This window comes from Phoca vitulina, unplaced genomic scaffold, assembly GCF_004348235.1.
Source record: "Phoca vitulina isolate PV1807 unplaced genomic scaffold, GSC_HSeal_1.0 scaffold10, whole genome shotgun sequence".
NCBI classification, from domain to species: domain Eukaryota; kingdom Metazoa; phylum Chordata; class Mammalia; order Carnivora; family Phocidae; genus Phoca; species Phoca vitulina.
The window spans coordinates 4,565,886-4,593,604 of NW_022589713.1; the positions used below are offsets into that span (position 1 = coordinate 4,565,886).

Below are 27,719 nucleotides of genomic sequence, written 5' to 3' on the forward strand. Positions count from 1 at the left end.
CGTTGTTGTTGTGTCGTCGTTGTCAGCCAAGCCAACTGCAGTTGAAGCTATAAGAAAAATCTACAGGGGCTATGATTAAGCATGAATGGCTCCTCCCAATCCTTGTTTAGAAAGAGTAAGGGTAAGTAAGCGACATCAATATAAAGTGTATTTACTCTTTAAATGGATTATGATTATAAAAATGTGTTTCTGGTATAGGAAATACCCTTATAGAAATCTTGTGCTATATTTAAATAGCTTACCCTGTTATATTTTATTAGTAGTAAGTACTATATTTCATATAGTTGATTTCTCTATAAACTGATGAATCTGAAGACAAAAATTACTTATTATCTAATAAAAATATCACCATCTGGTGGTGACTCCTACAAACTGAAAAGACATAATATCTATGACTCCCAGTTAATATAAACACATGTATAATCCCAAAGAGTTGTGACTGACAGAGGTAACCATTTTGAAGACCACAGCATTATTCAGAATATAATAAAAATCATTTGGTTATACATTACTTGGAAGCTTTTCTCAATATGGTTCTTTAGTATTGGATTTCATTAGATTTTCTCTTAGTTTCTTATTCTATTCAGCTACTTTCATTAATTTATTCATTATAACATTTAATGAATGCCTACTATATGCTAGAAATTATTCTAGGTACTTAGGATTATGACTGTGAACAAAATCAAAACACATACACACACATAAATGAGTTTGAGCAAACTGCAAATTTAGAGAACACAGTCTACACAAGACTTCCCTCACTTCTGACACCAACTGCAAGTTTAGGATATCTCCCAAACCACTATCAGTTTCCATAATTCCCTAGAAGGACCCACAGGACTTACAGAAAGCTGTATTGTCACAGTTATAGTGCATTACAGGTAAAGGATATAGATTAAAATCAGCCAAGAGGAGAAGCACATACAACAGAATCCAGACAAGGTCTAAATGTGGAGCCTCTGTTGTCTGCTCCCCATGGAGTCATGGACAGCATTACTTTCCCAGACATCAATGTAAGACAACATAGAAGGAGTATTGCCAAGAAGGAAAGCTCATTTGAATCTTGGTGTTCGTAGTCTTTGTTGAGACTCCATCATGGTAGGAGTACGGGTAAGCAAGGTTCACTGCTCACATGACTGATATCCAGCTCCTGAAGAAGTCAAGTTGATAAGGAATGACACCAAGCCCCTACCCTAAATCACACTGTTACTATTTGGCTGATCTACGGCCCCAGACTCTTATAAAGCGACATGTTTTGGGGGCTTAGAGGCAACCTCCCCCAAAGGGGAGAGGCCTCTTTTTGGATGGGGTTAAGGTCCACAATATACATTTACATACCATACATGTATACATGTATATATCTCAGGTAATGCTAAATAAATTGACAGAAAGTAGGTACCAGAGGTAATAAAAATGATAAGAAAAAAATGAAAATAATGGGACAATGACGGAAGGAGTGCTTTTTCAAACACTTTAGTTAGGAAAGGCTTCACTGATAAGGTAATATTTCATCAGTCAAATAAAGTGATAAAACATACTATGTATCTAGGGAAATCATAGTTCCAGCAAAGGGAACATCAAGTTCCCAGAAGTGGGAGTATGCCTTTTGTATTTTGTGAAACCATCCATTAGGTCAATGTAAATGCAGATGAGTGAGAAAGAGAAAAAGTGATTGGAAATAAAGACAGATAAGGGCAGGGAGACAGATCATTAGTGCCTTGCAGGCCAGGTAGGACTTTGAATCTTATTCTAAATGAGGTGGGAAGTGATTGGAAGGTTCTGAGCAAAGGAATGACACGTTTGAATACAAAATCCACTGTCTGTTGTCATCAAGGGGAAAAGACTACGCAAGTACAAATATGATTACAGAAGAAACAGGAGGCGATTTTAGTAGCCTGAGTTAGAGATGATATTTGCTAGGATTAGGGTGATAGCAGTGGAGATGGTGATATATTATATCTGACTCAATAAATAGGAAGGATTTCCTTGGTAACTAAATAAATTACATACTTCCTAATTGTTTTTCTATGGAGCCTGTAACTTGAGGAAAAAAATTACCTCTGGCATCTATTTTCTGTTAATACCTTGGAAAATCCCAATGCTTCTAATGTCTTCCATATATCACAGAGGCTAGAAGCCTGAAAACTATATTTTCCAGTCTCTCTTGCCAGCAAGTTCCAGGTTTAGCATCTGCCAGAGAGAGGCATTTGTGCAAGATTTGGAAGACAGAGTTGAAGAAAAGCAGCAGCAGTTAAATGAATGTTCCCTACCAGTTGAGACTTTCTCCTCCAAGATATGGTTCAGGGGTCTAGGCTCTTTCTATTTGGCAGTTCCACCTTTTCATTTTTTATGATCATTACCCTCATCTGTATTAAGCTGGCAGGAGGAGAAAGGGCATGGAGGATCCTGCAAGGACTGCTCCAGGCATGGCCTGGAAGAACAGCGCCTCAGCCACTGCAGCTTCTGCTACATTGGAGACATCTCAGTATACAGCCATCCCTAACTTCAAAAGAGATTGTGAAATATATCTATCTGTGCACATGAAGAAGACACCTAAATTTGGTAAACAGCTAGCTAGCCAGTCTCTGCCACATGCTATGATCCCAACTAGACAATCATATACCATACTATAATAGAACGCAAATAGTGCACCCTCCCTGGTGTCATGAGATGCAGAGATACTGCATACCATAATCCAAGAATGGTACATCTTCCCAAGTTTGAGTTATTTGGCCTTGACTCTAGACCAGACTATACTGCTCCAAACCTAGGTCAATTTGTTTATATGATCTCTTCTCCAGTTACAATACAAAGAAAATCATATTTGTATGTCTTTCCTACAGTGTTGGGATCTCAACTTCAAAATGCATGAAGAACACATGTACAAACACTCACATATACAAAAACACATGTTCTTCTCAAGAATAAGCAGGAACTTGCTGGCATTGGGCAGTCAAAATCCCAATACAAAATGACCACAATGACAATCTTTTGCAATATTATGCAGAAAAATTTAGATTCCTGGGTTCATATCATCCTGAAGCACTTTATTACAGAGGAAAATCTTTACCTTCATAATAGCATAGTCTCACTGAGTAATTTTTCCAGAAAAAAAAATATATCTCTGAAGCAAATTTTAGTTTCCACCACTTGGTGGGAATACAATTCCCAGAAGCTTTAAAATGTGAGGGTCAAAAAAATTAGGATTTGGACAAATCCATGGTCACCTGGTTACAGTAGTAAAGATACATAACTACTTGCTTAATAGAAGCCTTAAGATGTTGTATTTTCATTATTTAGAAGAAAATCCATTGATTAAAAATTTTTTTCTCAGTACTCACTCATAATATTTTTTTCCTAAATTCCCAGATTGTCTGCTTACATTAGACAGAGAAAAATCCAATTATGAGATTATGTAGTTTTCAAGGGAAACTATGTTATGCAAGACGAGAAGATCTTTAACATGGATCCTAGAACCCATTTTTTTTTCTTTTTTTTTCTTTTCATGAGAAACAGATGGAATTAGCAGACAGTGACAATAATTCATAGTTAGGATGACAAAATGTCTGGTTTGCCTGGGATAGTCCCAATTTACAATTGTTTTTCTGGCATAACAGTTAATAGCATCTGCTTTAACTTAGAGAATTAGTTAATTAATTAATTAAAAATTAAGTTAATAGAGAATTAAAAAAATTCTCTTTCAGTATTTTGAGTGAAATAAGAAAATTATGATTGGATATCATCAAGATCTATCCTGAAAGAAGGTACTAAAAGGAGGACAAGTATGTCATGGCTTCAGAAACTTAGCTTAAAGGTGAGGACACCCCCACTCCTACTGCTAACTGTAAAATACCCCAAATCACAAAGAAAGCAGTGCCTCTGGAGCTACTGAATGTTTGGACAATTAAATTCAAAGAGGAGGCTGAAAACAGATAATATCTGCATTTGGTAGAGAATAAAGGGACAGAAAATTCTCTGATTGATCTCTGCCTCTTACTGAAATATTTACAGTTCACTGCAACTAAAAGCATTAAAGTATGCTCTGGATACTGGTTATGTTAACTTTTCTCCTGCAAATTTCTCTACTCTTCTCCATCCTACTCTCTGCACCAAGTGATTGACTTGCACCAACCATGTAAACAGACAGAAGCAAATGCTCTCTGCTTCCCACTGGGTTTGGCCAATGCGGACTTCCAGCAAGAGATCAGAGACAAAGAAGGGAATGAGGTCAGGATATCTATTCCTCTTTCCCTGAAAAATCACCTTGGACTGGATCTTACCCTTTTTCAGCAGTCACTGCTTCTTACAGAAAGCTGACTCTGGCATTTTCTTTCAGGATGCTGGTACTCATTCCATTTCTTCATTCACCTTGGGCCTAGAAATAGTAACATCTCTGTTGCTACTAACTCCAGCTTAATGAAATCATTTACAGTCCCTTTAAAAGATCTTTTGTACTTGTATACATACTTTAACATGTATATATACAAATGTTCTCTGAATACTTTGTTTTAAGATTGCTATCTATTTTCTATAGAGACTCTAACTGACATATCCACAATCTATAACCTTTCAAGTGTGTAACTATCTTGGCTATACAGTGGGAAGAGCATTGGGCTAGGAATCAGAAGGCTTAGTTTCAACCTCTGATTCTGATTCTGACTCTACCACTGTTTGACCTACACTTACACTCTCTAGAGCTCAGTTATTCTTGAGTGGATGTTAGAAAGATTAGGGATGAGGAGAGCCCAGGCAGATAAGATTATCTGTAAAAACTTTTAGTCATACTATTATTTATAAAATTTTAAAATACTAAAAAAAGGTTAAGGATCTGCAACTTCTCTGTGTTATATGGAAACCCTACTATGATGAAGATATGATTCTCTTCTTCATTTAAGAAGAATACCCTTGATGGATCTAGGTAGAACACAGGTTTAATGTTCTTAGAAGATCAAGACACCTCAGTGTTTATCAATTTTAGAATGAAGACCAGGACAAAATCCTGACTTGTCTAAAAGATTCCGTAAAAGTCAGAGAAGCAAGGAAACTGGTGATAGGAGCTGACAAAATTGGCATAAAGGAGGACAGATCAATTTGAGATAATGACAAATCTCCCAGAATTCCAGGGGAATGCAGGGATTCAATAATTAATTTTTCTCTTTAGCACAAACACTGGATATACTAAAAACTATAACCAGAGATTTAAAAAAAAATTCAAAATATGGTGTGCTTTCAAAGCTGTAAGCAGGAAATGTGTTGAAAGCTGAGATGAAGGAGGGAGGTCAAAATTTAAACACATCTTTTCTTCCTTTCCACCACCCACCCATATTCTCTTACAATAGTAAGACTTCCTTCTTTTTTTACTTCCTATGTATCAGGGATTTTCATTCCTTCATATCATCTTTCTTAAGGCAGACTTCACACTCTCCCCTCTCTGGAGTTATAATTGTGAAATGTCTACTGGGGAACATGACTTATAGGGGAGGGGACTGAAAATATGTTCATTTAGTATTTCAAAAGTGTCTCTGATAAATAGATAAATGAGGTTTCAGTGACCGAAAATGGAAGCTTTTAAAGCAAGGAGGAATAAATAATGCTGCAGACACTTAGTTTTTTCTAACTTTCATATGACTACATTATTTCTCATGAAATATATCAGTGACAGTGGGATCCTTGCCTTGGGGAGGTCTCATTCTTTTTAGTCCTTCCATCCCTTGACTTTCTTACCCTAACTGTAATAAAATAGAGAAAAAAAATATGCCTCTTCATAGTACCTGACATATAATAAGCACTCAATAAATATCAGTATTTATTACAGTATTATCATTCTTTTTTCCTACTTCTAGTTGTCATATGGATAGCGGCAGATGTGTCTGGATTACAACCTGACAAGTCTGTAAAACTGTCAAAAGGGTGGTGCCACATGGTTTGAAAAGGATAGCACTTATAGCTGATTGTATATTCTGAAGATGGACTCAATATCTCCCATCCCACATGCTCCTCTTATAATTTGCCCTCCCATAGTGTGGTGAGTCCTAACTGCCTTTACCTGGGTAGACATCTATTACCATCTCAACTAGTAACTAGTTGCTATGTGACTTCTGAGGCTAGTTACTAAAAATGTCAGGTACTTCCACCTTGTTCTGTGACAATTGCTCTTGGAACCGGCTGCCATACTGTGAGGAGGCTAAAACTAGGCCACACGGAGAAACTAAATGGAGAGGCTATACGTAAGTGTTCCAGCCCATAGCCAGCTACAGTTCCAGGCAAAATCCAGGATCAATGGCCACCTCTTTCAATGAAGAGGTCTCCAAATGATTCCAGCCCCCAGCTATTAAGTCTTCCCATTAAGAGAGGGGGGAAGAAAGAGAGAAAAAAGCCTAATAGAAGAATTTCATAGTTACCTGAAATAAGGAAAATTAGCTAGCAATTTTAAGATGTTTCCACTATTGTTGCCTAGCAAGAAGGGAATTTAGACATTAGATCAGTAATAAATAATGATGATGATAATGATTAAACCCTACATTTTCTTGGTCCACCTGAGTTGTATTTTAAGTAAATTTATAATTTTAGTATAACTGTTATAGTCAGGAAATGTTCTCCACAAATTCTCTTTCAATGTAACTAAAATTTTCCCAATTTGAGTTCCAAAATTTTATGTGACAAGATACTCTATTGAGCTATTTAATAATTCTCCTGTGTTTTTCTTGATTTGAAAAGAGCCATTTTCTCCATGTCCCCTACCCTACCCCAAAACAGCCAGATCCCTATATATCTAGGATTACTCTTATCAGCATGCCTTCTCCCCACCACCAAGAAGAGGTAAGAGTCCATTAAGGATTCCATTTTCCAAGAGGAACACTAAAAAAAATTCCCACTCAGTCCCTCAGGAACATGAGATGCATGAAAAATTATGTTAGAGTTGTTGCACAGGGTTGGGGTAAAGAAAATGGAGAAGAAGAAATTCCTTAACACTGGGAAAACTGTGGTCGTTTCCCATAGTGGTGTGGTCTTTGTAGCTCACCCTTGCTGCATTTCAGAAGTGGCCAGATTGGGACACCCATGCCTGTGGGCCTAGATACCAAACGCTGTGGGTTTGAAAGCAATGGTTTTGCACTCTGTGCGCAGCCCATGATCAGTGGAGAGCACATATAAGAAAGACATCTTTTTAGCCTGCCCAGAGCACAGGACAAAGCAGAGAATCAGCAAGAGTAACAATGGCAATTATAATGGGCCAGTCACTCCTTTTGTCTTCTGGTATTAGGTAACCTAAGAATTCTTGCTGATTTCAAGCAAAGTAGGAAAACAAAACAAAACCCAAAGTACCAACTGATACTTTTCTTCCCACTAATATCTTTGTGGTCTTTCCTTAAAAATCTTCCTTTTGCACAGATTTTTACTACAGTGACATCTGTTCTAAAGTGTCTGCCTAAAGCAATAGCCTCAAGCAATATCATATTACTTCATGCTAAAGAAGTCAGGAAAAATTTGTAATTTTATTGTTTAGTTATTGATAACTAAGATTCTGCTTAGGATTAACAAACATGAGGTGAAGAGAAATAATAGAATTTATCAGGAAATAGAGATAGCACTACCTCTCTCTGGGGTTGTCATAAGGATTATGCGAAATATGGAATATCATATTACTTTTCTATTGGGGCCATAACAAATTACCAGAAACTCAAGAGTCTTAATTTTAACACAAATGTAGTACCCTACAATTCTGTAGCATAGATGCTTGGTAAGGGTCCTCACTAGGCTAAAATCTAGGGGTAGGTAGGGTGTGTTCCTTTCTGGAAGCTCTAAGGGGAAATTCATTTCCTTGTCCAGCACTAGATGTTGCCTGCACTCCATAACTTGAGACCCCCTTCCTCCATCTTCAAAGCCAGTAGCAGTTGCCTGAGTCCTCAAATCACATCACGATGAAATTCTCTTCTGCCTCTTTCTTCCACTTTGAAGGACGCTTTTAATTATATAGAGCTCATCCAGATAATCTAGGGAAATCTCCCCATTTTTAAGGTCAGCTGATTAGCAACCTTAATTTCCCTTGGCCATGTAATTTAACATATTCACAGTTCTAGGGACTAGGATGTGGACATCTATGGGGGTCATTATTCTGCTGACCACAAATGTGAACTGCCTAGCCCAATACTTAGCAAATGTTAGGCAACAAATAAATGCTAGTTTTCTTCTCCACTTACTATTAGTCTTATTACTCTATTAGTATGTTCAGGCTGCCTTAATAAAACACCACAGGTTTCAGTGGTATTAAACCACTTTATTGGTTTAATAAACACTATTTATAAATAAATAAGTGCCATATATTTATGGTATTTTCTGACTTAAACAACAGAAATTTATTTCTCACAGTTCTGGAGGCTGAAGTCCAAGATCAAAGTGCTGGCAGATTTGGTTCCTGGTGAAAGCACCCTTCCTGGCTTGTAGACAGCTTCTTTGTCCACACATGGCCTTTCCTCTGAGGAAAGAGAGAATGAGCTCTCTGGTATCTTTTCTTAAAAGGACACTAATCCTATAAGATTAGAGCCCCAACTTCATGACCTCATTTATTTGTTTCCTTAGAGGCCCCATCTCCAAATGCAGCTACCCTGGGGGTTAGGTCTTCAACATATAAATTTTGAGGAGACCCATTCAGTTCATAAACTCTCTCACCTAACAATCCACACTATTTCCTTCAAATTTTGCCCTGACCATCCCCAATATGCCTACCCAATCTTACCTACTGAATAATTCACATACTTGTCATAGCAGGTATGCCCAATGAATTCCAATACATTTATTGGAACTATTCATTCCTATAGTCTTAATCATATTTGCCAAGGACTACCAAAATGTATCTCAGTCTGCTCTCTCTGTGTTTTTAACTGATGTAACCAACCACTTTCTAGACATCTCAATTTGTATGTTTTATGGGCTCCTCAAACTCCACATGTATTATTTAAATGCATTAACTCAACCCTTCCCTCAGTCAAAAAAAAAAAAAAAAATCCTCCTCATCCCGTGTTCTTCATCTCAGGATATGGTATCTCTTTATTTGGTAGTTATTCAAATCTTAAACTCAAGAGTTATCTGACCCTTTCCTCTAATTGTCCACATCCAGTGAATCATCAAATCTGACATTTTTTATCTCCTAATATCCCTTAATTCCAGTCCTTTCCATATTCCATCTTGCCTCCCCTAAACCATAGCCTTTTAACTACCCTCTCCATATCCACTCTTGCCTCCTCCATTCCTTTCTTTTCAAAGCAGCCAAAAATAATCACTCTCCTACTTTAAGTTTACTGTTGTTCTCTATGTGGCATATAAGGTCCTCCATGATTAGGCTCCTTTCTACCTCTTTGGTCTTCTCTAACAGTCTTTAAGTTTAAGGGTAGACTCTTCTCACTCTCCAATATATATATTTTAAAGATTTTATTTATTTATTTGAGAGAGAGAGAGCAAGAGTGAGAGAGAGAACATGAGCAGGGGGAGGCAGAGGGAGAGGGAGAAGCAGACTCCCCGCTGAGCAGGGAGCCCGACATGGGACTCGATCCCAGGATCCTGAGATCATGACCTGAGCCAAAGGCAGATGCTTAACCAACTAAGCCACCCAGGCACCCCTCACTCTCCAACATTTTATCATCTCTCTTCACACATATTGTTCCCTCCACCTGTAACAATCTCTCGACTCCCCATTAGTCTGGCTAGTCTACTTATCTCAAAAGTCACTGCTTAACCTCTCATTCTTTAAAAAGCACTTACCTGACTCTAAAATTAAATTATTTTGCTGTAACATTTAATGGCTGTTGGGAAAGAAAATCTTTTCCTCTACTCTCTTAGGTTTATCCTGTGGGCCTAAAAATTAAAACAACAAAAGACAGATTAGCAAGAGAAGAGACAGATTTAATCACATACATGTGGGACTTCACATAAAAATGTGATTCAGGGAGAAGGTTAGAACTTGGGGCTTATATACTATCTTAATAGGGGAAGGGGAGGAGGAAAAACAGACTCATGGGAAAACAATTTCTAGGAAGGAAAAATGGGCTCTTATGAGAATAGATGGAATATATAATAGTCTTGTGACAATTCCTGCTTAAGTGTGATACTGATTTCTAGTCTCCAGTGATAAGAGTCAATTTTGTCAGTTTCTCTCCCAGGGGAAGGGATTTATGACAACTGAGTTCTTTTGAATTCTTTTGGGAGGCTCTGCTTTTAGGCAGTTAAAATATTTCAGGAACTTAAATGCCTCTGCTCAAAATAACTTTTATGCCAGAGGTGTAATCTGGACCCCTTCAGAGCATGCAACATTTTCCTTTCTTAACTCATTGCACAGCCATTTCTTTTGCCTTTCCAAGACTGTAAGCAAATGAAAGCTGATGCCACACTTGTCTTGTTCAGTACCCCAGGACCTTTAAATCAGTTAAAATATGTAAATGAACCAGATGTCCTCTGGTGAACATCCAGGCCTGTGTGGCCCAGTCACTTGACTTATTCAAAAGCAGCTGTGCTAGACACTAAGTGGCCTGGTTAATCAACAATAAATGGCTTCACATGAACATATGAATATTCAATTGCCTTTTTATTTAAATTGCCTAAGAGCATTTTTTTATTTTTGGCAGCCATGCTCCTTGTTATGCTGTTGGATAAAGGCAATAAATAATAACAATCCTTTAAGAGAGCCAGGGACAGTTTTATACTTATTTGAAACAGGTGTCAAGCTGTTTTTAAGATGTAGCTACTAAAAAAAAAAATGATGAACTCATTTCTTTCGAGACTTTTAGGAGAAAATGCCTCCATCCACAGGTTCTTTTATTGTGTCAATAGATGTCTACTCTCCAGGGTCTAATTGGAAGCAAACTTCGGATTTCACTACGGGTAATAAGAAAGTAAAAACCAAAACCCATTTCCTCACATGTTGGGCGTAGGTAAAGGAAACCTGCGAGGCTTTGCTCACTTTCCGTCCACAGGTACAAAGGTAGACAACAGGGCACATCAAAGAGGATTTCATCTGAGCCACCTTCCTGACCACCGAGGTCGTCCGCCCGTGACGTCACCGGAAGCAGCTGCTGTGACGCCCAAACGGCCCTCCCTCTCGCGCTGGGCGCCGGAAGCAAAACGGAAGGAGACGTGCACCCGCTTCCGGGCCCGGGCGCCATTTCTAGCGGTTGCAGGTTTTCACGAGTTGTAGTCCGCTGGGACAATGAGCTATGATTACCATCAGAACTGGGGCCGGGATGGCGGGCCCCGCAGCTCTGGCGGGGGCTACGGAGGAAGCTATGGGGGGGGCCATGGAGGAGGCCATGGAGGGAACCGAGGCTCCGGAGGCGGCGGCGGCGGCGGTGGCGGAGGAGGTGGTCGAGGCGGCCGCGGCCGACATCCCGGGCACCTGAAAGGCCGCGAAATCGGCTTGTGGTATGCGAAGAAACAGGGACAGAAGAACAAGGAAGCGGAGAGGCAGGAGGTAAATCTGAGACTCGATAGCGGGGAGGGATGAGACAGGACATTTTTCCAACTCTTCCGCCGCGGTCCCTAACCTTTTCGTTGCTTTTTTTTCTTAACTGGTGCATATGCTGTGTGAAGTGTGCAAAGGTATTCTGCTAAAACTTCCGGTAGCGGATATTTTGTCGTTTTTCGTTAGCCATGCTCATCTGACCCGAAGCAGTTAGGATTTATGCAAGCTGAATGTATATTTTGCTTTAAGGACGTGAGAACTGTGAACAAAACAGATGTTAAGTTCAGGTCCTATCCGAAATTAACTTTATTGGGGTGTCAGTGTCATAGTATCCCTGGCTACCCTTTCTATTAGAAAAATTATGGCCACTTTTATTTAAATTCTTGGCCTGAAGAGCTAGAAAACAGCGGCCTTCTTCATAACAGGTTTGCGCAGAATAAAAGCTGTCAAGCGCTATTTTGAATGTAGGTCGTTCAGAAGAATAGTCTAGCTTTCATTTTTAGTATTAAAATAACCATAGACCCAGGGTTTTGGTTTTGTTTTGTTTTGTTTTTATGTTGGGCTGGGGAGAGTTCTGTTGATTAGCAGCTCCTCTTTGAGAATGAAACTTAGGATCCTAGAAATAGAAGAAATTTCAAAAGATGATTTGATTTAGGCTCTTCAGGTTGATGATTGCCCGTTTGATTTGAATCTTGGAGATCTGTAGTAAGGGAAACATTAAAGTTCCCTTAGTGGGAACTTTAATTTTTTTAATCTTCTTTTTTTTTTTAAACAGAAGTTTTCTTACTGTAAGTCTGAGACATCTTTTTAGTAACTTTAAAAGCACCCTTCATATGAGATACAGAATGTAATTAAATCCTCATTTAGGCTTCTGTTTACAAATCTTTTTTTTTTTTAAAGACTTTATTTATTTATTTGAGACAGAATGAGAGAGAGAGAGAGAGAGAGCATGAGAGGGGGAGGGTCAGAGGGAGAAGCAGACTCCCTGCTGAGCAGGGAGCCCGATGCGGGACTCAATCCCAGGACCCCAGGATCATGACCTGAGCTGAAGGCAGTCACTTAACCAACTGAGCCACCCAGGCGCCCCTCCAAATCATTTTTATTTCTTTATTTTTCATTTATTCATGTCATTTTCATCAAAGTGTTTTTTGGCCATTATCCATTTATCTTCACACCTTACCACATTCTTCTCTTTTAATATATGTATATTTTATATATATATATTTGTCAGCCCAAAATTGTTCATTGAGCAAACTTTTTTCTTAAATGAAGGGTAGCTTATCTAAGTCATCTTAAAATTGTAAGAATAATAGGCTGATTGCTATAAAAGGATGTACACAGTAACTAGAAAGTTATTCTTCATTAAATTTTATTTAGCCTCTGTTTCCTACAAGGTGTTATGCATGTTGCCATGGGGATCTGAAGAAATATGATGTTGGGAAATATGATAATGGTTGGGAAAATAAGACGTAAACAGATGGAAAGTTTAATCAGAAAAGATTGTTCGTTATTATTTCCATCTGAAGCTAGTTGTGTGATGGATCATTGTAAATGGAACTCTGGATTTCTACCCCCTCCCCAAACTTTATTTTAGTAAATGTTACTACCATTTACTCACTTGCAAGGCCCAAACTGGATTTATCTTTGATATTTCTTTCATTTCAGCACATCTGTCTGCTCTGTCTTCTTAATATATCCCAAATCCAACCACTTGTCTCCACAGCAGTTATCCCACAGATCAAGCCACCATTTTGTTCAGTGTTCTTGGCCTCTTAACGAATCTTCTAGCTTCCACTCCTGCTTTCCACTGAGTCTATCCTTTGTAGAACCATTCATGGTGCTTTCAAAAGCAAAAATTAGATCATCTCATTCTCTAGCTCACATTTGGGATTGGAAGCCAGATCACCTCTGTCTGAGTTGAATACATTTCAGTTGCATCCTAACGTGCTTTACAGGAAATCTTGGTAATATAGCTTCAGTATACCAGGTTTCCTTCTGTGTACTGAGCCCATGTCCCCAATATGATGTAATTATAGCTTTTGTAAATATACTTCTATTTTTGTTTTGTCTTACAGGTCTCATACCATTCTCTCTGAAATTCATCTCCATTTTCTCAATCTAAATATGACCATTTTTCAGTGATTGGTTTATCCTACCTTTTTTTTTTTTTTTTGGACCACCTTCAGCCATATGTGATTGCTTCCCAGTCAATTTCCTTGGCTTTCAATTACTTTTTAAGTAATTCCTGTGTTTACCAAGTTATTGCATTCTAACAACGTGCTCTTTTTCTTTCAACTTTCTTTTTTTTTTTAATTGAGCATCTGAAACATTGAGACATTACCTTAAGCACTGTGTTAATAGAATATAATCACTGCCTTACAGAAATGGTGGTGTTAGGGGCTGTTAGAGGGATAGAATACAGTGTTAAAGTATTATAATGAGAATATGGGCTATCACCTAACTCAAACTAAGAAGATTCTAGGTTTTCCAGAAGAAGTAACCCTTAAGCTGAAAGTTGAAAGATAGCAAAGTGTGTGTGTGTGTGTGTGTGTGTGTGTGTGTGTGTGTGTGTTTGTGTTTGCAATTGGGGGATTTGGAAAGGGATTTTCAGGCAGAGGCAGCAGCATGTGCCACAATTTAGAGGTTAAGAGGAATGTGTTCAAGGAACTGAAAGAATAGAGCATAGGGTGTTTAGTGTGGTGAGATGAAGGTAGAGCGGTGGCTTTCAAACTTGTTGACCACTTCCCACAGAAAGGAATATATGTTACTTTGCACCCGGTACACACATATGTATAACTGAACAAAAAATGTCATAAAATAATATTTAATTATCTGTATATTGCTCTGGGTGTGTTGTTTTTGCTCTTTTTTTTTTTTAATTAATACGGGTCATGATCCTTTATAAGCAGCAATCTGAAAAGCCTAGGACTAGAAAAATAAGCAGGGCCTTGAAATTCATTGACTTTTCTGTAAGAACTTCTATAAGTCATTAAATCATTTGAAGCAAAAAAATGAAATGATTGAATTTGTGTTTAAATTCATTGTGGCAGGAGTATAGAGAATGAATTGAAAAGAGGCAGTCCTGGGACAGGGACCAGTTAAGTAGCCTTTGCAGTAATTAAAGTGAGAAATGATAGCTTGAATTAGGACATTGGGAGTGGAGATGGAGGAAAGTGACAGATTAAAGTGATTTAGGAGATAGATTCAAAAGTGCTTTTATCTGGAGGCAAGGGGAAAGCAAGTATTAATAAATGACATGTTTATGATTATGTAAGGAACAGGCTTGATGGAGGAGGATGATGGACTTAGCTTAAGGACAGAGTTTGATTTTGTTACAGGGCATAAAAGCGAGGATTTCGGGGTGCCGCCTGGGTGGCTCAGTTGGTTAAGTGTCTGACTTTTGATTTTGGCTCAGGTCATGAGCTCAGAGTCTGCTTGAGATTTTCTCTCTCTCTGCCCCCCCCATGTGTGTGCACACTTTCTCTCTCTAAAATAAATAAAATCTATGAAAAAAAGCGCAAGGATTTCAGGGAGGTAGAAGGCCATGTGGATCTGATGCCTAGAGAAGTCTAGACTGGCAGTTTATAGTTCTGTGGATTGTAGGAAGTGACTAGAGAAGATGAGGAGTGGGTGCAAGCCTAAATTCTATAGACCATTGTTTTCTTTTTCTTTTTCTTTTTTTAACTAAAAGGATGGTTTTTAATGGGAACCAGAGGTATGGTTACAATTACATAGTCCGACCCGTGGGTGATCAGGAGTTGGAAGGTTACAAAATAATGAGGGTAACACTGGGTACAAGAAGAAAAGCTATTGCAGAACCTCAGGAGCCAAGCTAATATGACCTCAGACCATTGTTTTCAAACTTAAGTGTGCCTAGGAATCAACTGGTACCTTGTTAAAATGTGGGACTGGAGTGGAGCCAGAGATTCTGTTTTCCTTACAGACTCCCAGATGGTGTCAGTGTTGCTAGCTTGTGGATCTAGCTAGGGTTGTTCAATGTATAAAAAGAAAATTTAAGGGATGGAGTAAGAGAAGATGCTTAGGTTCTTACCTAGGAAGGAGCAGCCAGAGAAGAGGAAAAATGAAGTGGGTGTTGTTTTGGAATCCAGGAGCAGTGTTTAAGGGAGCAAAGGGTATACAAAGAAGGGAAAGTAGTCAATAGTAGCGAATGTTACAGAGAGGTCAAGTAAGGTAAGAGCTCAGAATGTCTATTGGATTTAGCAACAAGGTCATTGGTAACCTTGATGAGAGCCCTTTCTGTGGAGCGGTGGAGGTAAAAGCCAGATGGCATTGGGGTGGCTAGCGAAGGAGAGAGGAAGTGGACTACTTTCAAGCAGTTTTACTGTGAAGAGGAGGAATAAAGGACAGTAGCTGTTTGGGTTGGGAGAATTCAAAAGAGGATTTTTTGTTTAAAAGTAAAGAGATTTAGGGAGGCTGGGTGGCTTAGTCGTTAAGCGTCTGCCTTCAGCTCAGGTCATGATCCCAGGGTCCTGGGATCGAGCCCCGCATCTGGCTCCCTGCTCGGCGGGAAGCCTGCTTCTCCCACCCCCCCTGCTTCTCCCACCCCCCTGCTTGTGTTCCCTTTCTCGCTGTCTCTCTCTCTGTCAAATAAATAAAAATCTTTTCTTAAAAAAAAAAAAAAAAGAGATTTGACTGTATTCTTGTTCATGTACTGGTGGTAAGGAGTCAGTGGAGAAGAACATATCGGTAGACTAAATTATGCTGCAGTAGTAAACAGTCCCCAAATCCTAATGGGTTATAACAACAAAGGTTGGTCTTTCTACTCACATTACTGGCCCATTGCTTGCGAGTTAGGTTGAGAGTCCTCCTGGCTCACAGAGCTCCACCCATCTGGAAAACAGCAGGTTTTGGTAGCAGTGGGAGGGAATATGGTAAATTGCCCTGATTCTTTGAGACTCCCATTCACATTTCTCTGGCCAGTAAGCCACATGTCCATGCTTAACTCATGGGTGTAAAAATGCAATTCTACCATATACTTAGAAAGAGGCAAACCAGAATATTGATCACCAGGCTAATGACTACCAGAGAGAGATTTAGGAAAGGAAGGTAAATCTCAATAGAAGAATTAGCCCTGAGGAGGTGAAAGGTAACCTTAAGCAGGAAAATGGACTCCACTTCCCTTTTAACAGGAAGGAAGAGAGCAAAAAGATTCTGATACTGGTGGGTTTAGGTTTGGTGGCAGGCAATTGAGGACTTTCTATGGTTTTTGTTTTCTTTGTGAAATACTGTGTGTGAAATGTTGAGGGTGAACTGAAAGGTGGTATTGGTTTAAAGTAACTGCAGATAACTAGAAGCTGATAAACATAGACAGTTTGCTGGAAATCATAGAGGGTCTCCTTTGCCAGGGATTTATGACTCGAAGCAGCAAGAATATTTAAGATGTCCAAAAAAGGGAAAAACAAAATAAATTAAATACCATGATAAAATAGACATGAACCACAAAACGTGACTGAGATTCTCCATGCTGGGGGCGAGGTAAAGTGAAGGTGATACAGCTAAAAGGCTAGGAGGAGGTAGCCTACCAAAAAAAAAAAAAAAGGCTAGATCCAGGTTTGGAATTTTGGCACTCTTAAATTCTCCACTGCCCGGAGCCTCTGGAGGCTCATCATGGGAAGAACCTTGTTAAAAATAACTTACAGAAAGTATAAATTATGTTTTCATTAAAAAGTATAAATTATGTTTTCAGGGGCTATTTCATTTTTTATTCATCCAGATTTTTGTGAATATCTAAAATTCATACAGCAAGGTAAGGAGAACTTTTGTTCTTCTAGTAGAGGCAAAAACTTCAAAATGTAAGATTTTGGTTGGTTGAAGTAATGATTTAGTGTGAATTTCAGTTGGACATAAATTGTTCCTCAGATAAAAAGTACTTAATCTTACCTTTCCCATTTTGAACGTGAATGGAAGAAACAGTGCCTTTGGGCCCTTGAGGTGTTTGGAAAAGCTAAGACTTTGCTTGATAATGACTTTATGTCCTGGGGCTTCCTTCCCCGTGTAGTCTGTAATCATTAAAGTGTTACTGTAGATTTTAACTGCCAGGAAAAAACTTAACTTGATAACCATCTCATGTAGGTACACAAAGCAATAAATGTTAGCAAGTGCTGAAGGCATTACGGAATTTAAAGTATAGGACAAAAATGTTCTAATAATAATCCTCTGTATTGGATGTCCCAAGACCACTCTCAGGTTCTGGTGTACTCACAGTAATGGTTTTTTTACAACAGATGATTACAAATTAAAATCATCAGAGGTAAAAAAGATTCGTAGGGCAGAATCTAGGAGAAACCAGGTATAAGCTCCTAGTCCTAGTGGAGTATATCCTATGCTATGAAGAAGAGATACGTTAGTCTGATACAGAAGCCATTTAAAAAGATTTTCATGCTGTAAGGCTAAAAAAAAAAAATGAGGGGGGCTTTAGTATCTGTCAATAAGCAGATTTTGCTGCAACCTGTAATTTCGTGAGGCTTTCCTATCAGCCAGAGTTGTACTATATTGGACTTTTAATTGTATGATAATGATGCTTTTTGTAAACTCTTCAATAAGTTGCAGAAGTTTTCCGGAATTCTTTTTGTGTATTTCTTTAAAGAGAAAAACGGTTTTAACACAAAAGTCACACATGCTCATTGTAAAAGATAAATTCAGCCATTCATCCATTTGACAAACTTCACCGCAGCATCTACCATGTGTCAGAAATCTGTCTGGAAGAAATACTGCAAAAATGTAGAACGTAAAGTCACTAACCTATTTTAATAATAATAATGAAAGTAAGATCCTGCTGCATATATTTTCTGCAACTGGCTTTTTTTCATTTAAGACCTTGATCATCTTTCCTGTCTGCACACTTAAAGAAAAATCTACCCTGTCTTAACTACTGGGTTTAAATTCAACTAATTATAATGTACAGCTATAAAAGAACAGTTTTAGAAATTCCTGTTTTTACTGTGTGTGGTGTAACTTCTATCTTCTCTGGTGTTTTATTTGTTTGTTTTATTCTCATTCTATGAAGCAACTGCATAATTGCCACATTGGACCATCTGCATGAGTGTTGATCAATTTTATTTATTCCTTCTCGACTCAGCCTTCTTACTTCCCCAAATATTCATCCTTTTGGTGTAAGAACTTTAAAATGCTCATTGCAACCAAAATATTTCCAGTTTTCAACTTGGCTTTTTTTTTTTTTTTAACCAAACATTTGCGTTTTAATAACTTTAATTATGAGTATCTTTGAAAATTTAAGATAGGGAAAAATTGATAATAATCAGTATGTGAGAGGGTAGAAGATAAGGAACCAAAGTTTTATTAATAAGGGAAATAAATGTACTTTCTTTGCCAGTCATGTTAGAGGTAATTTTATAGCTGCATAGCAGAAAAAGGTTTAGAAGGCTATATGCAAAAATGTTAACATTAGGTTTATGAAGTGAAATTGGATTAGAGGGCAAGTGTGGGGTAATTTAAATTTTATATATGTTTGTTGGACATGTATTTACCTTTTTGTTGTTATGAAATAATTTTGCACATGCTTTCTAACGTTGATCAGGATACTTTTTGCTTTGCACAAAATAGAGAGCTGTAGTACACATGGATGAACGGCGAGAAGAACAGATTGTGCAGCTGCTGCATTCAGTCCAAGCAAAGAATGGTAAAGACTCAGAAGCACAGATTTCCTGGTTTGCTCCTGAAGATCACGGGTAAAACAAAACATGTTCTTTGACAGAATGGACAGAGTAACACTTCTTCATAGCATTGGCTAGGGAAAGAATGATAATAAAAATAACATCTTTAGACTCGTCAGTAAGTGAAATTCAACTTTGAAGTAAGTTTTTTTTTCTTATGTAGACTGAGCATATTTGGTGAGAGGTTGAATAATATATGCATTACACAGAAAGCCAAATGGTAAGAATAGTCTATTTGGATATGAGATTTATTAAGTTATTATTTATTGTTTTCCTACTCATCATCTTTGTATTTCCAAAATTCTCCTGTGGGAGAGATCTGGAAGAAGTTGAATTGTTGCTGTTTTAGGATGATCACAGGAGCTGTATCATTTAGAGGAAAAATTAGTAGAGGTTTTTCTGGAACTGTGTAATGTAGCATCCCATTTATAGCACTCAGAAAGGGTAGCAGGGAGAAGATGAAGTTGTGAAATAAAGCTTGGAAAATCAGAAAAAAATACTGTAAGTCAATGCAATGGAGGGATGACTATTGTGTGAATTTTAATTTTTTTTAACTATCACAAGGAATAACTTATCTGGTAATACCTATTTACAGGGAGGGAAATCTTGAATTCATTGTAAGAATCTTTTTTCTTAATTGATCTAAGAAAAAACAGAGGCTGGTGATTTTGAAATAAATGGCATATTGTTTTGTTTCAGGGCTTGAGCGGCTCTTCATTTAGCCTTTTATCATTTTTTTATTTTGTCAAAATAGATATGGTACTGAAACTCCTGCTGAGAACAAACCCAGCTCAGAGAAGAAACTTGAGAACCAGGAAAAGAAATTGATAAGTCAAGAAAAGAGAACATTTAGAATCAGGGACAAATATATTGACCGAGATTCTGAATATCTCTTGCAAGAAAATGAACCAGATGTTACCTTAGACCAACAACTATTGGAAGATTTACAAAAGAAAAAAAGTGACCTTCGGTATATTGAAATGCAGGTAATGGAAAAGCAAGATGTGGAAAAAGTTTTTATTTGTCATTTCTTCTCACATTGGATAAAAATAGATTTATGTGTAGAGGTACTACATGGTATAGATCAGTGGTATTTCAGTAGACCATCCCCTGTGGGAATTCTTGTATACTAGAGAAGAGCAGTGGGAATGGAATTGCACTACGGTATAAACTAAGGTAGCCTGTCTCATCTACAGCAGCTTATATAGTGAGGAGAAGGAATTAGTTTAACTTTTCTAAGCCAGTTTAGTGAGATGTCGTAAGAAACAAGGTGGTTGGAATTGTAAGGTTTCTAGACCATTTTATCCAACTCCTTCCTTTTACAGATGATAAAATTAAATCCCCCGAAGTTATTATGTGCTTATGTTCAATATTTTAAAGATGGGACTGTGACAAGAGCAGGAATTCTGAGTTTTTCAGTATGTTCTTTCCATGTTAGGCAAGATATTTTAAGGTCCCTTCCTGTTAAAACATAAAATTTATGTTTTGTGGATATTCTAGAATAGATGTAATAAAATGTTCACATGTATTTCTTTTAAGAGAAAATACTGAGGAAATTTTGAGGGCCATACCTTTAATGTACACATATGTACTACCTTTGTGAGAAAGCCAGAATATCACATCTTTCACAGGAAAGAAAGGATCCATTGACTGTCGTTGATGATCAGGTTGGATATCCTGATTAGAACAGGTGAGGTGAGGTTGTCCAGGGGTGGAATTCTGTAGCTCTTAATGCCTATTTAGTGAAAACAAGATTCGAGGGCAGGAGATTTCAAGTTGAATTATTTCAGAATGTTGTGGTTGAGAGAAGAGCTTCTTTTATAGCCTTAGGAAGAAGGAGAGTTAGCTACTAGCTGCTTTGTATTGAGGACAGAACTCAAAGAAGATGAGTGAGTGAGCTAATTCAAAGGAAGTTAGGAGAAGAAATGTGCAAGACATAAAAATCATTAGTGATCTTCCCATTAGCTAGACACTTGCAGACACTTCACATGTCCTACATCATTTAACCCAACAGCCCTGTATAAGAGTTTACATGTCTGTTAAAGAGGAGGAAAAAGAATCTTAGGTTAAATGACCTATCTACAGTTGCACAGCTAGTAAAAGAATCAGGTCTAAAATTCAGATGTGTTTAAGAGCTCAGCTTTTTAATCCTTTTTGGTAATACGCCTTTTTTTTTTTTTTTGGTTATCATTCATTTAATAAACATTAATTTTCCACTTGCTAAATGCCTGTGATTGTGCTGTGTTTTCTGAAGACTAAGTTATTTCCTGCCCTCAGACAGCTTGTAATCTCATTATCTCTTATCTCAGGGTTACAGCCCAAAATTAGGAAATTAGAAATTAGGTTTGTTTGTCTTGAGAAAGAATATTGGGTTGTAACTGTTTTCATCAGCATTTACATATTTAAAAAGCAAAAGAGATTAATGCTAGTTTCAAGTTTAATGGGTTAGCTTATATATAACTTATATATTGAGATGGTTACATTTGAGTACATGAAGTACTTTTAGAAATCATTAAGTGATTTTAAATAATTTAAATATTATAATAAAAGAAAGTACTTAAGAAAATTGTGGCAGCTTGTTATTTCAAATTGCTAGAATTCATTTAAGTCATCATATTGAGTCTCATTTTTTATGGTGCTGATGAGAATTACCTCATTGGCCGTAACAAGCATGATGACTGTAGTTAATAATGCTGCATTGTATATTTGAAAGTTAGAGAGATCTTAAAAGTTCTCATCCGAAAGAAAAAAAATGGTAAATATGTGGTGATGAATATTAACTAGACTTATTGTGGTAATAATCACTTCACAGTATATAAAGATACTGAATCATTATATTGGTACACCTGAAAGTAATATAATGTTATATGTCAATTATATCTCAATAAAAGGGATTTTTTTCAGTCTCCTATTTTGACAAGTAGGCAAAAAATAAGGATGATGTTTCAAGAAATAAAAATTAGGGAAAAATATGATGGCAGTAATGTACTAGATTACCTAGGACAGTTCTAATTTTATGTGTTTTTTTTTTTCCTTTTCAATAACTGTGGTTTATTTTTTTATACCATTGAAGTTTTTTCATGTACATAGGTCATTGTAAACCATAGCACTCCTCTAAGTGTATGTCATTTTTATGTAGTGTAGGTTTGAGATTCCATAAAAGTTTTCAAAATTAGAAAGACGTTATCAAACAAGATACAGGACTTAATCATTTCCTCTTTTTAGTATTCCAGTTGCAATTCACCAAAAATTTGTTGAGTAGCTTTTGTGTGTCAGAAGCTGCTGCTTGCCTTTTTTATAAAGGTTTTTCATTCAGATTTCGTGGCAACCCTATGAGATAAAACCTTCGAGGGATTCAGGATCCAAGTTTGACTTAAGATCACAGTTCTTTTTTTTTTTTTTTTTTTTTTTTTTTTTTTTAAAGATTTTATTTATTTATTTGAGAGAGAGAGAATGAGAGAGAACACATGAGAGGGGGGAGGGTCAGAGGGAGAAGCAGACTCCCTGCCGAGCAGGGAGCCCGATGCGGGACTCGATCCAGGGACTCCAGGATCATGACCTGAGCCGAAGGCAGTCGCTTAACCAACTGAGCCACCCAGGCGCCCTTAAGATCACAGTTCTTAATGGCAGTACCAGATTTTCCTGTTTCAGATATTACTTGTTTTAAGTTTTCTTTTATTCTCAAAAGTGAGTACCCAGAAATAATCTGCTCCAGTGCCTAATGGATTAGTAAATGGTGGATCGACGGGTGGGAAAATGAATGTGACATGGAAAACAAGTCTAAGATGAATAAGTAAAATAAACAGAAAAAATGGTAAAAGTAACTTAGGGATTATAAGAATGCTATTAGAAGACAGATCAGATTTCATTTTACTGCCACTTTAAGATTCTGTTAAATAGAATTATTTTTCAGTGTTTCAAAAATAAAGGGGATTGCTAAGTATATTAGTTCTTTTTATAAAAATTCTTTTTTAAGCCTTGGTACTTGACATAAGCTGTAAGGTAATAAAAATATTTTGGGTTTCTAGCATATTTATGATATATTCTGATTACCATGATTATAATTTGATTACATTTCTTTTGTGAAAATTAAAAATAGTTTTTTTAATTTTCAGCATTTCAGGGAAAAGCTGCCTTCATATGGAATGCAAAAGGTAAAATGAATGTACACTATTTGATTTGCAAAGTATTTAAATACAATTTTTAAATCTCTGTATCAAGAGAAAATGTAAATGGACCTTCCCCTAAAGGGTATTAGTGAAAGTTCATTTTAGTCCTGAATTTTTGAAGGCCCAAAAGAAAAAAGTGGTCATGAAACAATTTTCCGTAACTTTTCTCATTTCTGTCTATAATTGAAATCTTTAGAACTTCAAAAATAGAATTTTTATATATAAGTTAGTTTGGGTAAATACCCTTGTTCTTAATTTGAGACCAAACATTTTAATTAAAATTGAGGCACTACTGAAAATAGTGCCTTAATTAATTTATTATCCTTTATTACGCAGTCACCTTAGAGAATAATAGAGTCCCCTATCCTTCTCTGTTCTCTCAGCCTCACTTTGTTTTGATTTTGGTTTGGTTTTCATAGCACTTAACTACCACCTGCCATAGTGTGTCTTTCCCTCCTAGGCCATTTTAAGTTCTTGAGGACGGAGTGTTCACAATGTATTAGTTGACTTGGTACAGTGCCTGACATTCTATCAAACCCCAGTAAATACTTATTGAATGAATAAATCCCATACTGCTTCTCTGTATTTACAAGCTATAATTTCAGTGTTCAGACTTGGAACTTGTTCTGATATATGTAGTGTGTTAGAGTAGAAAAGGTGGGTTTTCTAATTAAACTGTTTTGTAGATAAAAGTAACCTCTAATACCTCTTTGAAGTAGTAGGATGGTTTTATTAGTACAGTGACTATTACTAATAAAAATATTAGTGTTTATAATTTTTAAAAAAGAAGATCTTTCCCAAATAGGTTTTCCAGATAATTGAAGTTTACCAATTTGATTTAGGTATTTAAAAACTTTTTTGTAATTATCTGAAAGGAAATAATCTTAAGATAAATTACACTCTTTCTTGTTCTCTGAAACAGTATACAAAACTTGTTCTGCAGATAAAGCCATATCGTATGAGTTGTGATATAAGTCCTTAAGGTCCTTAGTGTTGTTTAGGTATTGGGATTTGTCTTGTACTCAGTAGCCTTACACATCAACATTCTTTTTAATTAATGTTCATTCTTACGTATAAAACTTATCCGTTGTCTCTTGTTGGTGTGTTTTTCTTTAACAGTGCCTGGCTTTGTTCTTTTTATAATTTGGTGCTGCTTTTCTCTTGGAACCTGGTGGATCCGATACTCAACCTGCCAGCATTGCATTTAACGAAATTTGAAAAGCATTAATAAGTTTGTTAAAAGCGATTACCTTCAGTTTGATAGAATTGTGATTACTGCCTTTTCGGACTTCATCACCATGTCCTTCACTTATTTTCCATTTTGAAATAGGAATTGGTAAATATGATTGATAACCATCAAGTAACAGTAATAAGTGGTGAAACTGGATGTGGAAAAACTACTCAAGTTACTCAGTTCATTTTGGATAACTACATTGAAAGAGGAAAAGGATCTGCATGCAGGATAGTTTGTACTCAGCCAAGAAGAATTAGTGCCATTTCAGTAAGTAATGTCTCACTTTTTAAAATTCCCCACTTTTTATTTTCCATTCTCCCAGTCTTGCTAGAAATAAACTGATTTTGAAGGTTTGTAGTGATTTCTTAATTAGGTTTAGGATATGTTGTTATGAAAGCAGATATTTGGTAGTAAACACCAAAAGCTCAAATGATCTCTTAGGTGTTTGAGTTTAAGATAAATTAGATCTAATAGGTGTTTGAGTTTAAGATAAATTAGAAATCCAGGCAAATTTTATTACAAAACTAGAAGAATAGAAAGCTGATAAATCTTTGTAAGATTATAAGTTCCCAAAAATGTCCATCCATATAGATGCTTTAAATTTTACAACTTAATTCATTCAGTATTATTTTTTGGTTCTCTCTTTTTTCAGTAAGTACACTGATGGTGAAAGCAGGAGACCTTGCAGTATTTTAAGCTGCATTTTTTAAATTTTTTAATGCAATTATTCAATAAGAGGGAATTTACCATAAAAAAATTAAGACATTGTTTTAAGTTTATCCTGTTAACAGTTGTAAGTACATGTTTAGTGCAAACAGCATTTTTGTTTGTTTAGTTAGATGACCTAGTTAAATGTATGGGTTATATGTTCTTTAAAGATGTTTGCGTTTCTGACAGTGTTTGATGTGTATAGTAAATTTATTTCCGTGTTAATGTAATTTTATATGTAAATTTCAATTATAAAGATTATGGTTGTATTTAGTTATATGATGGTGCTATTTATTATCTCTGAGTCATGTAATACAGAATGTGATTAGGAACTGCATTACCAATTATGGCAATATTTTGGAGGAAATATAGTATACATTTTAAACTGATTTCTGAGAAATACTGTTTAAAAAAGTACAGTAACAATCTTTCTGGTAGAATCATATTCCTAGGAATTACGTAAAATTACAGAAAAATAACCACTTTTGTCATAATACAATTATAGAGCTAGATTTAAGTAAGTTAAAAATATCATTTTCGTTAATATAGCATTACCATATATATTGACAGTAGAAAGATATGCTAACTAGGTTATTTTTTATTTTTCCAAGATCTGTTAGTACTTGAATGGGCAATTTAATAAGTAATAAAAAGTGAAATAATGGTCTTAAGTCTGTGAATACAGGATGTACTGATTGAAAAGTTTTACTTCTGAAGTATTGTTTCTTAATTATGCCATTTTCTGTTTCTAATCTCATAAATCACTGTTCTGTCAAAGATGACTGTTGGTTACTTTTAGTATTGGATTATAATAACATTTCATCAATTCCAAGTTCATCTTTGGCAGCCATAACTTTTAGAACACAACCGAGAACCAGGAATTAAGCAACACCAGTTTCTACCAAGAAGAAACAAACAAAAAACTGGAGAAAAAAAGTATCAACATGTATTTAACCTCAAATTACACACAGGTTTTATAAGTTTAGACCCATGATTTTAACTTTTTTTTTTTTTTGGATTTATTATTTATTTATTTGACAGAGAGAGAGAGAGCTAGCAAGAGAGGGAACACAAGCTGGGGGAGTGGGAGAAGCCAACTCCCCGCTAAGCAGGGAGCCCAATGCAGGGCTCGATCTCAGGACCCTGGGATTATGACCTGAGCTGAAGGCAGGTGCTTAACGACTGAGCCACCCAGGCCTCCCTAAGATTTTAACTCTTATGGAGAATTCAAAAGAAAGGTAGACTGAATAAGAGCATGCTACAGAAAGGCACTTTGAAAATAATGAGAGAGAATTTGGCCTTGGAGAGCTTTATAAGAGGAGGTGAAAAGTAAATTTAAGAAGCAAGGAGTCTGCAGATTTTAAGGGACAACACACAGTTTTAGATCCCTGGGATTTTAGAATCTGTCTCTCTTTTTTTAACTCAGGAAAAACTGATGAACATTTTTTCAACAATCCCAGATTTCATGGATGTTCCAGATGTTTTTCCTAAAGGAAATTATATTTTCTTTGAAAATGTCTTTTATTTTGATTAAAGGTTGCAGAGAGGGTGGCTGCAGAAAGGGCAGAATCTTGTGGCAATGGTAACAGTACTGGATACCAGATTCGTCTCCAGAGGTAAAGAATGTTCACCTGTTGTGTACAGGTAGATTTTAGTGAAACTTTGAAGTTAGAGATTCAAGAGAAAAATGTTCCCTGTTGTTATTGATTACTATTAAAATTAACATTTAAAATAACTACAGCATAGAAGGCTTGCAGTTCACTTTTTTAATCCAAACTCATGTTTGGATTGCCTTTTTAAAATGCACTTTACATTGTGAAATGGCTAGAGAAATAACTTTTTGCTAGACGTACATTAGTAGACCATCACTGCACGCGAAAGGAGTTGGTGTCTTTTATCTTGTGGTACCACCACCCTGACTATTGATTTTGGTATCTTTAACCCCCTATTCACTCCACTATATTTCTGTAGTCCTTTTCTGGAGCTCAAGATTACATTTACCGTGAACTGACTTTCCAGTCACTGAACAAAAGTTTAGGCCCCTGAGTATTAAGTTGTTTTCTGAACGTTAATGGTTATGCCTTTAAGAAGACATCGTTAATGTTGTATCATGACAGTGAAAATAATGTGTAGTGAACTTGAATGTAGTATTTCACATTACTCTGTTGCAGTAGGCAGTCCTATGACCAAAAAATTAACTGTGAAGATTTTCATTAAAACTGTAAGCAGTTTTTAAATTGGAGGTTTTCTTTTAAACTTTTGTGGTACTGAGTAATTTGTTAGTAAAGAAAACCAAAAACTGTTAACTCATGTCTTTCATTCACAGTCGGTTGCCAAGGAAGCAGGGTTCTATCTTATACTGTACAACAGGAATCATCCTGCAGTGGCTCCAGTCAGACTCGTGAGTATGTTTCACTTCAGGACAAACATTTAGTTAAACATTAACGTAAAATATAATTATTAAA

The 27,719-nt window shown here is 36.6% G+C and overlaps 1 protein-coding gene and 2 long non-coding RNA genes across 3 annotated transcripts in view; 1 reads left to right on the forward strand and 2 right to left on the reverse strand.

Moving 5' to 3' along the window:
* The window catches only part of LOC116634910, a 150,641-nt gene extending 142,239 nt beyond the window's left edge, over positions 1-8,402 (reverse strand). Inside the window, exons 1-2 of the long non-coding RNA XR_004300076.1 lie at positions 8,366-8,402; positions 4,281-4,375 (exon numbers count right to left, since the gene is read on the reverse strand). This is a non-coding gene — a long non-coding RNA (uncharacterized LOC116634910). The remainder of the gene's footprint in view (positions 1-4,280; positions 4,376-8,365) is intronic.
* A 33-nt stretch (positions 8,403-8,435) lies between these two features.
* On the reverse strand, positions 8,436-11,047 carry LOC116634912. The gene is made up of 3 exons (XR_004300077.1): positions 10,910-11,047; positions 9,757-9,849; positions 8,436-8,473 (listed from the first exon to the last, which is right to left on the reverse strand). It is a non-coding gene; the product is annotated as an uncharacterized LOC116634912 (long non-coding RNA).
* A 73-nt stretch (positions 11,048-11,120) lies between these two features.
* Positions 11,121-27,719, forward strand: part of DHX36 (DEAH-box helicase 36) — a 48,365-nt gene continuing 31,766 nt past the window's right edge. Inside the window, exons 1-7 of the mRNA XM_032408405.1 lie at positions 11,121-11,458; positions 19,034-19,158; positions 19,898-20,129; positions 23,259-23,297; positions 24,643-24,813; positions 26,791-26,870; positions 27,581-27,655. Coding sequence (XP_032264296.1) covers positions 11,198-11,458; positions 19,034-19,158; positions 19,898-20,129; positions 23,259-23,297; positions 24,643-24,813; positions 26,791-26,870; positions 27,581-27,655 — 983 coding nt within the window. The 5' untranslated portion in view covers positions 11,121-11,197. The remainder of the gene's footprint in view (positions 11,459-19,033; positions 19,159-19,897; positions 20,130-23,258; positions 23,298-24,642; positions 24,814-26,790; positions 26,871-27,580; positions 27,656-27,719) is intronic.